The sequence below is a fragment of the Vespula pensylvanica genome, chromosome 18 (assembly GCF_014466175.1).
Source record: "Vespula pensylvanica isolate Volc-1 chromosome 18, ASM1446617v1, whole genome shotgun sequence".
Taxonomy (NCBI): domain Eukaryota; kingdom Metazoa; phylum Arthropoda; class Insecta; order Hymenoptera; family Vespidae; genus Vespula; species Vespula pensylvanica.
In genome coordinates, this window is record NC_057702.1 from 1350495 (window position 1) to 1363952 (window position 13458).

At 32.2% G+C, this 13458-nt stretch overlaps 1 protein-coding gene across 1 annotated transcript in view; it reads left to right on the forward strand.

Moving 5' to 3' along the window:
- LOC122635538 (cadherin-87A) overlaps positions 1-13458 on the forward strand; it is a 121602-nt gene that overhangs the window by 52833 nt on the left and 55311 nt on the right. Inside the window, exon 2 of the mRNA XM_043825858.1 lies at positions 11022-11077. Within this exon, the coding sequence (XP_043681793.1) occupies positions 11022-11077 (56 nt within the window). The remainder of the gene's footprint in view (positions 1-11021; positions 11078-13458) is intronic.

Sequence of the window (13458 nt, forward strand, 5' to 3'; positions counted from 1 at the left end):
ATATATATATATATATATATATATATATATATATTTCTCTCTTTCTATCCGTCCTTCGAAAATGTAACAAGAGAGAGAGAGGGGGGGGGGAGAGGGAGAAAGAGAGAAAAAAAGGGAACCGAAAGGATGGAAGTTTCTCTCGGGATATTAACTCGACCGCCTTTGAGGGGCTTAAAAGCGTTTAATTTGCCAAGTAACCGTCGACTGTGATATCCCTTAAGAGAGAAAGAGAAAGAGAGAGAGAGAGGGAGGGAGACAGAGAGAATAAGGGAAAAGTTTGCGTTTACAGAACGTGAAAGGCATTCGAGCGAATGCTTTGTAATTATGATAACAGACCTCTACTTTCCTTTCCACTCCTTTCCTCTCTTCTCCTCTGGTTTCCTTCGATGTACCTTTCAAATCTATTACCATTCTGTCTATATATTCATATTTATCGGTTTTTACGTATGTATATGTAATGTAAATATGTACATGTGAATGTTAAATGCTTCACATACATATTCTTCTTCTAATTGAATTAAATACCTGTCTAAGATTTTATTGTGCATACTCTGATAACGCTTTTAAAGACATTTCAATGCATTAACTTACATATTATATACACGTTTATTCATTTACGGATAAGAGTTATAAGATATCTCTAAAAGATTTTATGGCAACTTGTTTATTTTTTTCTTCTAAAAATTTCCAAGTAAATTTTTGTGAAAAATTTTTATAGAAATGACATTATTATAGAATGACATTATAGAATGACGTTAATTATAATAAACAGTAGATACGGATAAAAGAAAATACTTATAATTATAAATGGAACTTAACGTTAAGTATCTAGATTAAACCAATCATGCGATCGAGTAATCGCGAATCAAAGTTAGAGGTGTGAAACGTTTAGATTCATTTTGATTAGGATGACAGGATTTTCCGAGTAAAGGACATCCAGCATCTTCGCTATCTTCTACGTGTCGTATAGTAGGACTATGAGGCTTGAAAAGCGGTGACGAAGCTCTGGCACGAGAGACACGGTTACGTGCAATTTGCAGAAAGGACATTACCACGATATCGTCCTTTTTACCTCCCCCATACCCCATCCCCTATCTTCCTCTACCCCCATCCTCCGGCCCCCATCCCGTATTCCCTCAACCCCGTTCCTTTTCCTCTTCCCTCTTCTTCCTTCTTTCTCGCTACCTGAAACTCTCTATCTCACTCTTTCCTACACACTATCTACTCGTTACTCTAAAGCTTCCCTCGTAATAGGTTTGACGCAGCGTTTTTAAGCAGTAAAAGATAGCACTGCATGGCAAGCTTCTCTAACACTCGGAATGATGTGTGTATATATATATATGTACGTATATGTACATGTATATGTACTTGTACTTACTTAGTTACACAAGTACATAGTCAGTCACATAGGTAGAACGAATACGCGTGCTCTTATTATTATTTTATCCTCTTTCCCGTTGGTTCTCGCGATTAACTCTACGTGGATTTACTGGGAGAGGGGGCGGAGAGGAAACGAGTTATTTTCTCGAAAATTTTGTGTTCTGTTATTATTATTATTATTATTATTATTATTATTATTATTATTATTATTATTATTATTATTATCGTTATTGTTATTATTAAATCTTTCATGAATTTTAAGTTATATTTTTAATATTTTTCGTGAGATGGAATATTCTTTTTTCTTGTTTTCTTCCTTTTCTTTTACTTTTGAGAACAGTAGGAATGTGTAAAGCGAGAAAGATAGGGATTACTACTAATTTATGTTGCTTCTTTAATAATCTCCATTTTTTCTTTCTTTTTTTTTTTTTAATCAGGTTTGTTTCATCTTGAGAAATAGTGGAAATTTAGAGAAAGGGAGAAAGGTCTTTATTTCTTTTTTGAACAATTTTTTCCTTACTTTTTTAAGAATAAAGAGATGGAGATGGATTGACGAGGAGAAAAAAGACCAAGTTTCGTTGTTAAAATTCGTTTATTTTAATTTATTTTAAAAAATAATGGTAATGTGGAGAGAAAGAGGGAAAGAGAGGAACATTGACGAAGAAAAATGACAAAGCTTTGTTCTGCAAATGGTGGGTTCTCTGGTATAACAAATCGTCTTGGATGGTAGTAGTCCAGGTTTTCTTGAAGGTCCCTTTCGCTGGACAAATCCATGCTATATCTTGGTTGGATTCACTTTGATATCCCTGTTTCCTTATACGTCATTCCCTTGGCATACCCAATGGAAAGCGACAGGGATCATTCCAGAGAACATTCCTGGACACGACCAAGCTTCTTCGGTTTGCCGATCATACTCCAGAATTGTTCCATCATCCAACTGAAGATCGGTTACAGTCGTGGCTGTTTCACTTTGGAATGTTCCACCTCAGACAGGATTTGATCGATCAAATAGGATTGCTACAAATCGATTAGAAATATTATTGGAATTTTCTTATAGAAAAGATTGTTGCGAATTATTCGGCCCCTTGACCCGACTATTTTTTAATCGTGCAATTACGATTAGAAATATTACAGATATTTACGATTGAAAATATTATGGATTATTTTGATCGTGAGAAATTTTGTTGGAATTATATTGGAATTATTACGAATTTGTTTTTTCTTTTTTTAATTATATTACCCGATTCGAGATATTATGAAGATTTGAGTATCGTGGAATTGTTGGAATTATTAAGATTATTTCGAAATTTTTTAATCAACCGACTTGAGTAGAATTATCATGGGGATCTCGATTCTGTGAAATGTCATGGAATTACATATATATTATTATTATTATTTCGAATTGCATAGTACTTTCAGTGAACTCCGAGGTAGCTCTCTTCATTTCTTTACTTTCTTTATTTTTCTTTTTTCGTTATAGTTTAGTGAAATTATTTGGTAGAAAAAAATTGTTTTGCCAAGAGTCATTAACCCCTTCGTTCCGGAACGTTTGTGAAATAATGTGTTTTCCATGAATGAAACGGTATCGGCGACAACTCGCGATGCTGACGTGTACGGAGTGTTCACGATGCGTATCCGTGAGAGTGAATTTTTCTATGGCGCATATATACGCTCTTCGTTTCTGTATATATTTAAGCGTGAATAATTCGATGACATATTGTATACATGTATTATACGCTTGTTCTTTATTCTATGAGTTTAAATTCTTCAAGGGCATATATATATATAATTACATACATATACATATATATATATATATATATATATATATATATATATATAGTATCTGCGTAAACGTACATTCTTCCAGGACGTATATATACGCCATTCGAAGCGAAATGGTTAATTCGCGAAAGGAACTATAAACGTAAAAATTCGAAATACGATATCGTCGATTCGTACTCCAGCAGACAGAAAATGACAGCGAATCGGATTATGTCGGATTTCTTTAGTAAAAATTGCTGGCTGTAAGCGACGTGAGCGATACCGATCTCGAAGGGAAAGCCAATAAACCGATATATCGACGACGACAACGACGACAACGAGAGCGAGAGACGTCAGGGACGAGAGGGGACAGGTCTTTAATATTCGCTCGTAGATTGGATTTGTAAAGGTAGAATTAGTTCGAGATCTGGGACCATGTTTTCTCTTCATGCTAACTTTTTTTTTCCAGAGTAATATATTACTAAGATTCGAGATCGATTTATCCCATTTTCTTCTTTCTCTTTCTTTCTCAAATATATTTAGATCTTTCTTCTCGTTAGATATACCTGAGTCTCGTTCATACATTATTCATACACGTCAATTTTCAATTTGTGATAGCTGCGATGATTAAAAATTCAAAATTAATTAAATATATATATATATATATATATATATGATTCGATAAAAAATAATTTCTCTTTTTTTTTCCTTCTTTTTTTAATCATTTGCACACACGATCGATAATTGTGATGATCAGAATTAATGATAATTATAACTATATATATTTATATGCTCAATTATTATTTATTATTTCGTAAGCACGTTGAAATTAAAATTGAATATAAACGTGACAGCTTCCAATATCGGAAAAATACAAATTAACGATATAAATAAAAATTAAATACATGTACTTAAATAAAAAAATATATATAAATACACATTCGTATGATACGTATGATATGATGATTTTATATTTCATTTAAAAACAAAATTATTTGATTGATTTTTTCCTTATTAATTCTTTTTTTTTGTTTTTCTTCCACTACGTTACATCTTTACGGTTCAATGAATGTAACGTTAAATAAAAAAATATATATATAACAAAACGAATGCGTAAATTGAAATACGATGCCGAATTTGTCACGATCGATGCGGATTTGTACTTTAGAGCCGGATTTTCAATGCGCCGCGGACGTTTGAATCGAAACGCACAAGAACTGATTTAGTTGGGAAATATTTTCCCTGCCAGCCGCAAGCGTGTCACGGATTAATTCATTCGGTGGAAGGATTTTTCTGTAGGACATAAAAAGTGAAATAAAATAAAGGAAGAAAGAAAAAGAGAAAGAGAGAGAGAGAGGAATATGAAATCCTAGAGAACGCGTCGGCTTTCGCGTTTCTCGCATTTCTCACAACTACGAAATTTGTGCACGCTGAGATCGTCTGGTTCTCCTTCAGAATTCCTACGAATATTCGTCGAGTGTATATACATACATATATACATACATACATATATCAACTATAATTTTAATACTCCATGAACATTAATTAAGAACCTCTACGGCGGAAACTAAGTGCATACACTTCATTCTCACGTTCATTCATTATTATTAATCAATCAATTCGCCTCTTTCTCACTCTCTCCTTTTTCTCATATTTTGACAAACATATTTCTATTGTTTTCTGTTGTGCAAAATAAACATTTCGAACAGTTTTCTTCTTTTATACGAGCATTGCGTGTATTTTTATAATTTGTATATTTTTTTTCTGCACGAAGGATTACACATTTTTAATATCTTTTTTCTTTTCTGTAAAATAAAATGGACAGAACTTATAACAAGTATGTTTCTATTATTTTTTTCTCATGTGTGAAGAATAGGGATTTTAAATGCTTCTGTCTCTTTTTCTTTTCTTTTTCTTCTAATATTTTCTGATGAAAATCTTTGTTTTTTGTTCAAATTAAAAGCGATCGAAATAAGAAGATCTTAGATAGATCGATCCTAGACGAAAGAGATGTTCGTCGATATCAGAATTTTCTCTTCGTAATTAGCACAAGATGAAACTTAAGTAGTATCAGCGAAGCATCTAATACGAGCAGAAATTAGGAGATATAAATTTAAAAAGAATATTTGGAGAATCAAAGGAGGTATATCGATTGATCGTATATACTTACATATGTATATCGACGTCTTTCTTTACCCGACCTTTCGATAATTTTAATTTATTAAATAAGATGAAAATAAACTCAGCTCTTTCTCGGTTATATTATGCATTAGTTAGGATATCGATTAGTATTCATCGTTTTGAGGTCGAAGTAGTTTCTGAAATTCGATGCTGTTCACGAACAATGAATATCGACGAGTTCTCGATATAGTTTTGTTTGTCTTGAAAATTATTTGGAAAATTAATTGGAAAAAAGACCAAGTTTTTTCGTTATCCTATTAGAACTTTTTTAAGATTAAATTGATTTTTGTCATATTTTTTTTAGTATCCTTTTTCCTTTTTTTTTCGATAGAGTCTTATTCGAGTTATTTGATAAATAATGATATTATGTCTACAATTAAATTATTGGATAATTGTTTTATTAACAACATCGAAGACGCGATGAATATTTCAAAATATATTTTCCAAAAGTATAAATGTATAATTTCTTAGAAAGTGAATTTTGTTAAAAATTTAGACGATCGATTATTTTGAAAAATTTTTTTCTATGATTAAAAATAACTATTCAAATTTCTCTTTGTCTTTCTTTTGTTAGTCTTTTTTAGAAAAAGAAGGAGAAAGATATATAAGGAAGTCCTATTAGTAAGAAAAAATTTCGAATTGAGAGTGAGTCGTGTGTATGTTTATGTAGTACGTGCACTGTCGACTCTATCGTGAGCCAATTAAGTCGGACGAAGCGAGACCGTACTAATTAACACCCACAACGCGACCAACCTAGACGGTCAGACAGTAGCAACAGCATCGACGACGACGACGACGACGACGACGACGACGACGACGACATAGTTGGTGGTACTTCTCTCAGTACCATCCTTTGCAAACCAACGACGATGAGAATACCACAAAATTTGAATCTTCGTAGATACTTTCGTAGTGAAATAATTAAGATCTAATTGTGTATTAATTTAATCTTGTCGTACATAATTGCACATTTATGAATTATTTTTTCTTCGAGATTAATTAAAATGTCTCTCTTCTTTTTTTAGTAGATCTTTAGAAGATCGTTATAATTTTCAAATAGATATAAGTAAACTTTTTTCACCTTTGATGAAACTACGATTAAAAAATATCATTAATCATTTATATTTATATATGGAAGCATTTTTCATTCATAACTATTTCATTCATTAATAATTTCATTCATTTTGAGACACGCTTCATATTATTAGTCCTGTTGTAATTCTTTTTATCGAATATCGATTCAATGTTTTTATCGTGATTTAAATGACTATAATTTCTAAATGCTATCTCATAAAAAAATTACAATGTTAAAATGCTAATAGTATTAATTAACAATTGACATTCATAGATTATTAACAAAAACTATCTACAATTCTTTTCTTGTCTACCGCTCTTCATTCTAGTCAATAATAATTATATAAATCATTGAAATATTGATCGATATCGATCTCGATGAAGATTTGATAGATCAAATTTTTATCACTTTCTTGTTTCTTTCTTTTTTTTTTGTACATACATAAACATCTGTAGCTATTTCTCGTTCAATCGGTGATAGAAATTTCTTTTTCTCTTTCTCTCTCTTGCTGTAACCAGGAAAAATTTTCAATGTAATCGCGTTTCAATCGTCAGGAGTACCGCGTTATCGATTTTACGAAAAAGCTATTTTACTTCTCCATTCTCCCGTATATTCCCGTGTACATTCACATGTATTTCGCCTTTTTGATACGAATACTACCAGTACCTACCCGATAATAATACACGTTTAGCGATAACGCCATAAATAATACCGAGATTCGATTCTCTCTAAACCACGCCCCTTTCTCTCTCTTTCTATATGCTGCATATTCCATCTATCGTATTATATTATTTATATGGGGAACGTTAAATCGTGCATATCCCTGTTTGATATCGAAAATCCTCATAGATTTGTTATATCGACGTTTGTTTTCTATCCTTGTGTAGGTGTCCACGTCCGTGTGTGTTTTCTCATCGAGTTTATTCGATACACAAGTAAATTCATTATTATTGTTATTATTTGGTTTCACAGATGAACTGCATTTTAAAATTATTGAATCAAGAATGGTTAAAAATGATTTCTTTTATCTGTACCCGCGGAATCTTTTATTTTTTTTTTTTTTTCTTTTATATTTTCATAGTAATATCGCTTACTTTTTTTTCTTCTTTGTCTTTTTTTTCTTTCTTTTTTTTTTCTTTTAATAAATTTGTCTTCGCAAATACGCACATAAACATATAAATTACGTAGGTAGTTTTATGCACCCTCATTATTAGACGCAAAGCTTTAAAAAGATGCGAATCATTTTTATTATTTCACTTTGAAAAGAATAGAGAAAAAAAATGCATCTCGTTAAAAGGAAGGATTTGTATTGTGAACAAGGGCGAAATTTACTATTTTGAAAAATGAAAAGTGGAAAGTCAAAAAATAAAAAATCAATGAAAAGATAAAAAAAAAAGAATACGGTACAATAGCAAGGATGAAAAATCTGACGTTGTTTATGATTTAGTATACAACATAGAGTTTAGAGTTTTTTTCAGAGAAATCATTGTTGGTGCGTACACACATATATACATACATACATACATACACACACATATATAATATATATATTTATATTATATATATATATATATATATATATATATATATATATATAGACACATACATATATATATACACAAAAATTCAAAGCAAATTCGTTCAGCAATGTACTCGGACGAGTAATTACGAGGCGACGAGCTGCGAAACGACCGACGTAAAAGTAACGCTTGTATAAAATTTCTCTACCCGTTACGTTCGTTCGTTTCACGCTTGGCCGCTACTCTCGATTGTCATCGTGGTTTTGCCAAATAGGAAAAGCGTTCTCTTTTAATGGAACACGCATATGCATAAACGAATAAATAGGTATTCCCTTTTGTGTCCAATGTTTCAACCTATGAATATTTATTATTACGTTCTGAGCGAATACTTAATTTCATAAATATTTTGTAAATGTTCGTTTAAAAAAAGGAACAAAACCGTCGGGGGGAGGTAGAGGACGCGATTGGATGAGAAATGACTGACGCGCGCATTTTTTATTTCGATTTCGATTTCGATTAATTTACCGTTGTTTAATTCACAATGGTATAAAAAATCAATAAAAAAAGAATATCGTAATTAATAAAATGAAATTTAGAATTGTTAAGAAGGATGGCGGATAAATTATAGCTTTTTTCTCTCTTTAACCCACGTCATTATTCACATAGAAAGATTCATTGTACATAGATGTTTGTTTAAGAAATATATATATAAAGAAAAAATGTTCTCTATCTTTTTTTTTTTTAAGATAAATAAGACACGCGAGAGAGAAAAAGAGAGAGAGAAAAGAACGAGAATAATCGCAATATCTTCTGTCTCTTTTTATTTTATATTGCACTTTTTATTTAAATATAAATTTATTGAGAATGACGTTTATTTAGAAAGAACGATTAGAGACAAGCGACTTATAAAATAGCAAACTAGGCCATACACCTACACACGAGTGATAAGAACAAAGATAGTGTAATCGGTTGGTGTATCTCTCTTTCTCGAACAACTTAGAGTTAGGAAATTGCCGATAGAAGGAACGTTTTAGGAGAAGGAGCATAGACAGATAGAAAATAGTCAGCGCGTCAAGCTCGTCGACCGATAGAACTGGTACTTCGTCACCTAAGATGCATTCTGCCGTACGGAGAACTCCTACAGGACGAGAATAGGCTAAAATAAGAGCGCGAAAGAAAGAGAAAGAGAGAGAGAGAGAGGAATAAAGATAGATAGACAAAGATAAAGATAGAAAAGCGTTCGATCGTTCCAACTCCATTCGATTATCCTGATAAAGTCCTTGATAAAGTCGATCCCAGCCACTCTCTTTACTTTCGACGCTGATTAATGCGAGCTCGGGGCCACACACACACATACATACACATCGGAAACCCAATGAATTATCTTGGAAACAAAGATTTTCAAGGGAAATCCATCGAACCGTTTTACTCCTACCGCCATCACGAAAATGCTAATCCGGAACATTATTAATCGGTTCGTTCTTCGTTAGATATTTGTCATTATTCCCCATGAAGAGAAAGATTTATCATATCGATTAGATCGAAAAAAAGTTTTTAATCGAGGACTTTATCTTATTTGAAAATAATCGATTCCTATTTTCTCGTAGTTTTAAAATCCTCAAAGTAGGTGTATAACGAGTACGTGTTAACGATAATCGATCATACTTATTATTGTCCGTGTCGTAAAACTGCAAGCCTAACTTGTAAAAATTACAAACGTAAATAGAGTCTCGAGAAAACGCAATTGATTTTAAAAATTATCTACGGCTCGAACGTCTATTTATTTTATTCCCTTTATTTCAGGTTATTAATTCGCGGAGAAAAAAAAATTGAACGAGTAAAGTAAGGATCTCGTAATCTTTTTATTTGAAAACGTCAGTGTCTATTTGCAGTTCGTTAATAAATTTTCAAATTGCTCGTCTCTCTTTATACATAATTAATGTTTGATCGAATCATTTTCCATTTTTCATTGTTTCTTCTTCTACTTTTTTTCTCCTTTTCTAACTATCATTCATCATTAAAACAAGTAATCGAGAAGCTCTTTATTTAATATTACATTTCAACTCGAATTTAACGTATTGCGAAATGTAATATAAATTCTACAGACGCGTAGATATTACATATAAATATCATTCGTCGGAATTGAAGAATAAATGATTATTATTCGACATATATTGATATTCCATGGAAAATGTTATATTAATAAATTAATCATCGTTATCATCGTTATCATTGTTATCATTCTAATGATGATTTAAGTACGTATTAAGGGATAACAATGCTTGTGCTTAATTACCTGAGAGAGGACGAGGGAAGAAGATACAGGAATGTTACGTTGAAGTTTAACGAGGCTAAAGGATAACCAAATGAACGGTATGTGTGTACGCGAGCTTGTGTGTATATGTCTGAGCCACGTGTACCGGCATTTCCGGTTTCGCGATAGGAGCGTTATCGTTCTGGGTGCTCTGTCAACTTGACGAAGGGGAACAATAGGAAGGATAAAATCGAGCCTGCAGATTCGACGGCGAAACACTGATATTCCACGTACGTCATTTCTCCTACGTCACTCACAAAACCTATACACAAATTATGCATGATAGGAAGCGAGAACAAAGACGTTCTGAAGATTAAACAAATTCTTAGATAATTATAAAAATCGATCGAACTCTTTTGAGATTTCTGCAATTCTACGAACTAACTTTGTTGCTTTTGAAACTTCAAAACATAAAGAGGAACGAAAGATTTGAATAAAACGATTCGTGATAAGGTAATTGATTTTGAAAATCATCGTAAAAACTTCTGAACCAACCTGTATATGTAGGTGTATGTACATATGTGTGGGTAGACGTGAACCGACGATTCCGAAAGCGATCTAATATTAATTCTAAATGGAAATTTTCGTAAGAGCGTTTCTCTTATCCGTTTACACGCGCTTTCATTAAAATTTTTTTAATTATGGAGAAAAAATACCAAAAGAAAGAAGACAGTAAAAAAGAAATAAACAAAAAAATTAATGCTAGATCTCGGATTGATCTAAACGATCTCAATAAAGGGATTATTTGTGATAAACATTGTTAATTTTTTTCTCTTTCTCATTGCAGGTTTCCAAGGACCCGAAGAGCCATCTTGATAATCTTTTTATTCATTTCTTCGACTGGTAAGCCTAATCGAATTTTAACGTTAACATTATTCAATCCACATATTTATATATTCCATCTATCGACAAGTAAGACCAATAGGATTGCTTCAAAGTATAAATTTTAATAGTAAAATTGTAACAGGATATCTATTCTTTTTCTATTATTCTCATCTCCGAATAGAAGATCGAACTGTCGTGTCTTTTCTCGAATGGATTCAAACGATCGGAATGGAGAAACGTTTAAATATTTTCTCATCGTCGTGAACGAACTAGGACAACGGGATAAAGTGTTCGAACAACCGCCGATAGTTTCTTCCTCTCTCTTTCTCTGTGTGAATGTGAGAGAGATAGAGAAAGAGAAAGAAAGAGAGAGAGGTAGATAGATAGATAGATAGATAGATAGATAGATAGATAGATAGATAGATAGATAGAGAATAGGGAATAGAGATAGAAAAGGACAACTAGAAAGACGATGGAAAGCGTTTCCTTTTTCCGGGGATGGAAACAGGAAGCTTCTACTGAAACATCTCTTTTGCTTTCTCTCTTACACCTTCTTCTGACTATTTTCTTCTTTATCTAACTTTCGGAATGATGAAACGTTGAGTATAAGCGAGAAATATATATATATATATATATGTAGAGAAATATATGTATGTATGTATGTATGTATGTATGTATATATATAAAAGAAACGTCTGCCTCGTTCTTTGCAAATACTTTTCTAGGGACATACAAGTAAAGGAGAAAGAGAGAGAGAAAATCTAATCTTCGTAGACGGGGTAGAAGTGCTTAAGTAAATAAAGCTGGAACTTAGAGAAATGTAAATGTAGTTGGCGCGACAAGTAATATCGAAAAACGTAGCCATATTCCTTCTTATCGTTTCTCCGATATATAGGTATATATGTGTATGTATATATATATATATATATATATATATATATATATATATATATAGAACGTTTCAGACACTTACATATCTAAGTTGGTTTAATATCGTACTTATCGCGTGTCGGATTTTAATATAGAATAAAATATAGATATTACGCCAAATATTTTATCGAAAATTTGTAGTCGATAATGAGATTAATCGATTTCGATTAAGAATGTAAAATAATTTGATTTACTTAATAACGATTAAATAATGTTAAAGAAAACTAATTTTTCAAGGGATAACGATATTGGGCATTAGATAATTCTTTAAGTTTTCTTAAATAATTCAATTCGATGCAATTTTATATTCAATGATTAGTCGTGAATTCTCTCTCTCTCTCTTTCTTCTTTTTTTTTTTCTTCATCGAAAGCTAAGAGAAAAAGATAGAATAAAAGTAGTTATATTATATATACGATATATACACCTGCCAATTATGAAATAAATAATTAAACGATTAGAGATAAAGAGTTAAACTATAATAATACATATACCAAATTTTATTTTTAATCGTGAATGACCAGAAACAAAAAAAGAATAAAATAAAACAAAACTAAATAAAAAATTGAGATGAACTTTTAATAATCTCTCTGTCTCTTTCTCTCTCTATCTTCCCCTCTCTTTTTCTATCTGTCTCTTCTACACATTCACACGAGATTTCCGTAGGTTTCAGGAGCCCGTTAAATACGGCACCATCGAGACAGAGCAACGAGTTTCCGATAATGCCGGATGCAGCCGAGCGTATTACGGGATAATGCGTCCCTCGCTCAATAATACGGCGACTATTCGCTTCTCCGTTCGATCACGTTCGATCACGTCTAAAACGAGTCCCTGTTCTTTTCTTCCACGCACTCACCAACTCTACTACACACCATCACCTTCTTTTTTACACCACCCCTATCCGACGGTATCCATTTCCGTTTTCCTCCCCTTCTTCTCTTCATTTCCTTTTTCATTATTCTCCTTTTTCTATTCTTCTTTCTATCTCTTTCTATCTCGTTATCACATTCGACATCGATATCTATCCTTTTCTAATCATTTTCACATTTTTATGTCACTATAGTATAGCAACACACATACATACATCATACATACGTACATACGTACGTACATATACACATGGAGTTTGCTGTGTGTGTATGTATGTGTGGGCTTTGCTAGATAGTCGATACGATCGACATTAAACTCTGTCTCTCTCTCTCTCTCTCTCTCTCTCTCTCTCTGTCTCTCTCAGTCTCTCTCAGTCTCTCTGTCTCTTTCTCCCTCCACATTCTCCCTGTCCTTCTCAGATCGTTTCAACCGAAATGTACATGGATCGTTAGTTAGCTCGAACTTACATACATATGTATGTATGTATGTATGTATATATATATATATATATTCATATATGTATGGATAGATAGATCTAATAGGTACATATGTTTGTACATATGTAGTATCTTCCTGTTATGTAGGGAGAGAGAGTATGCTC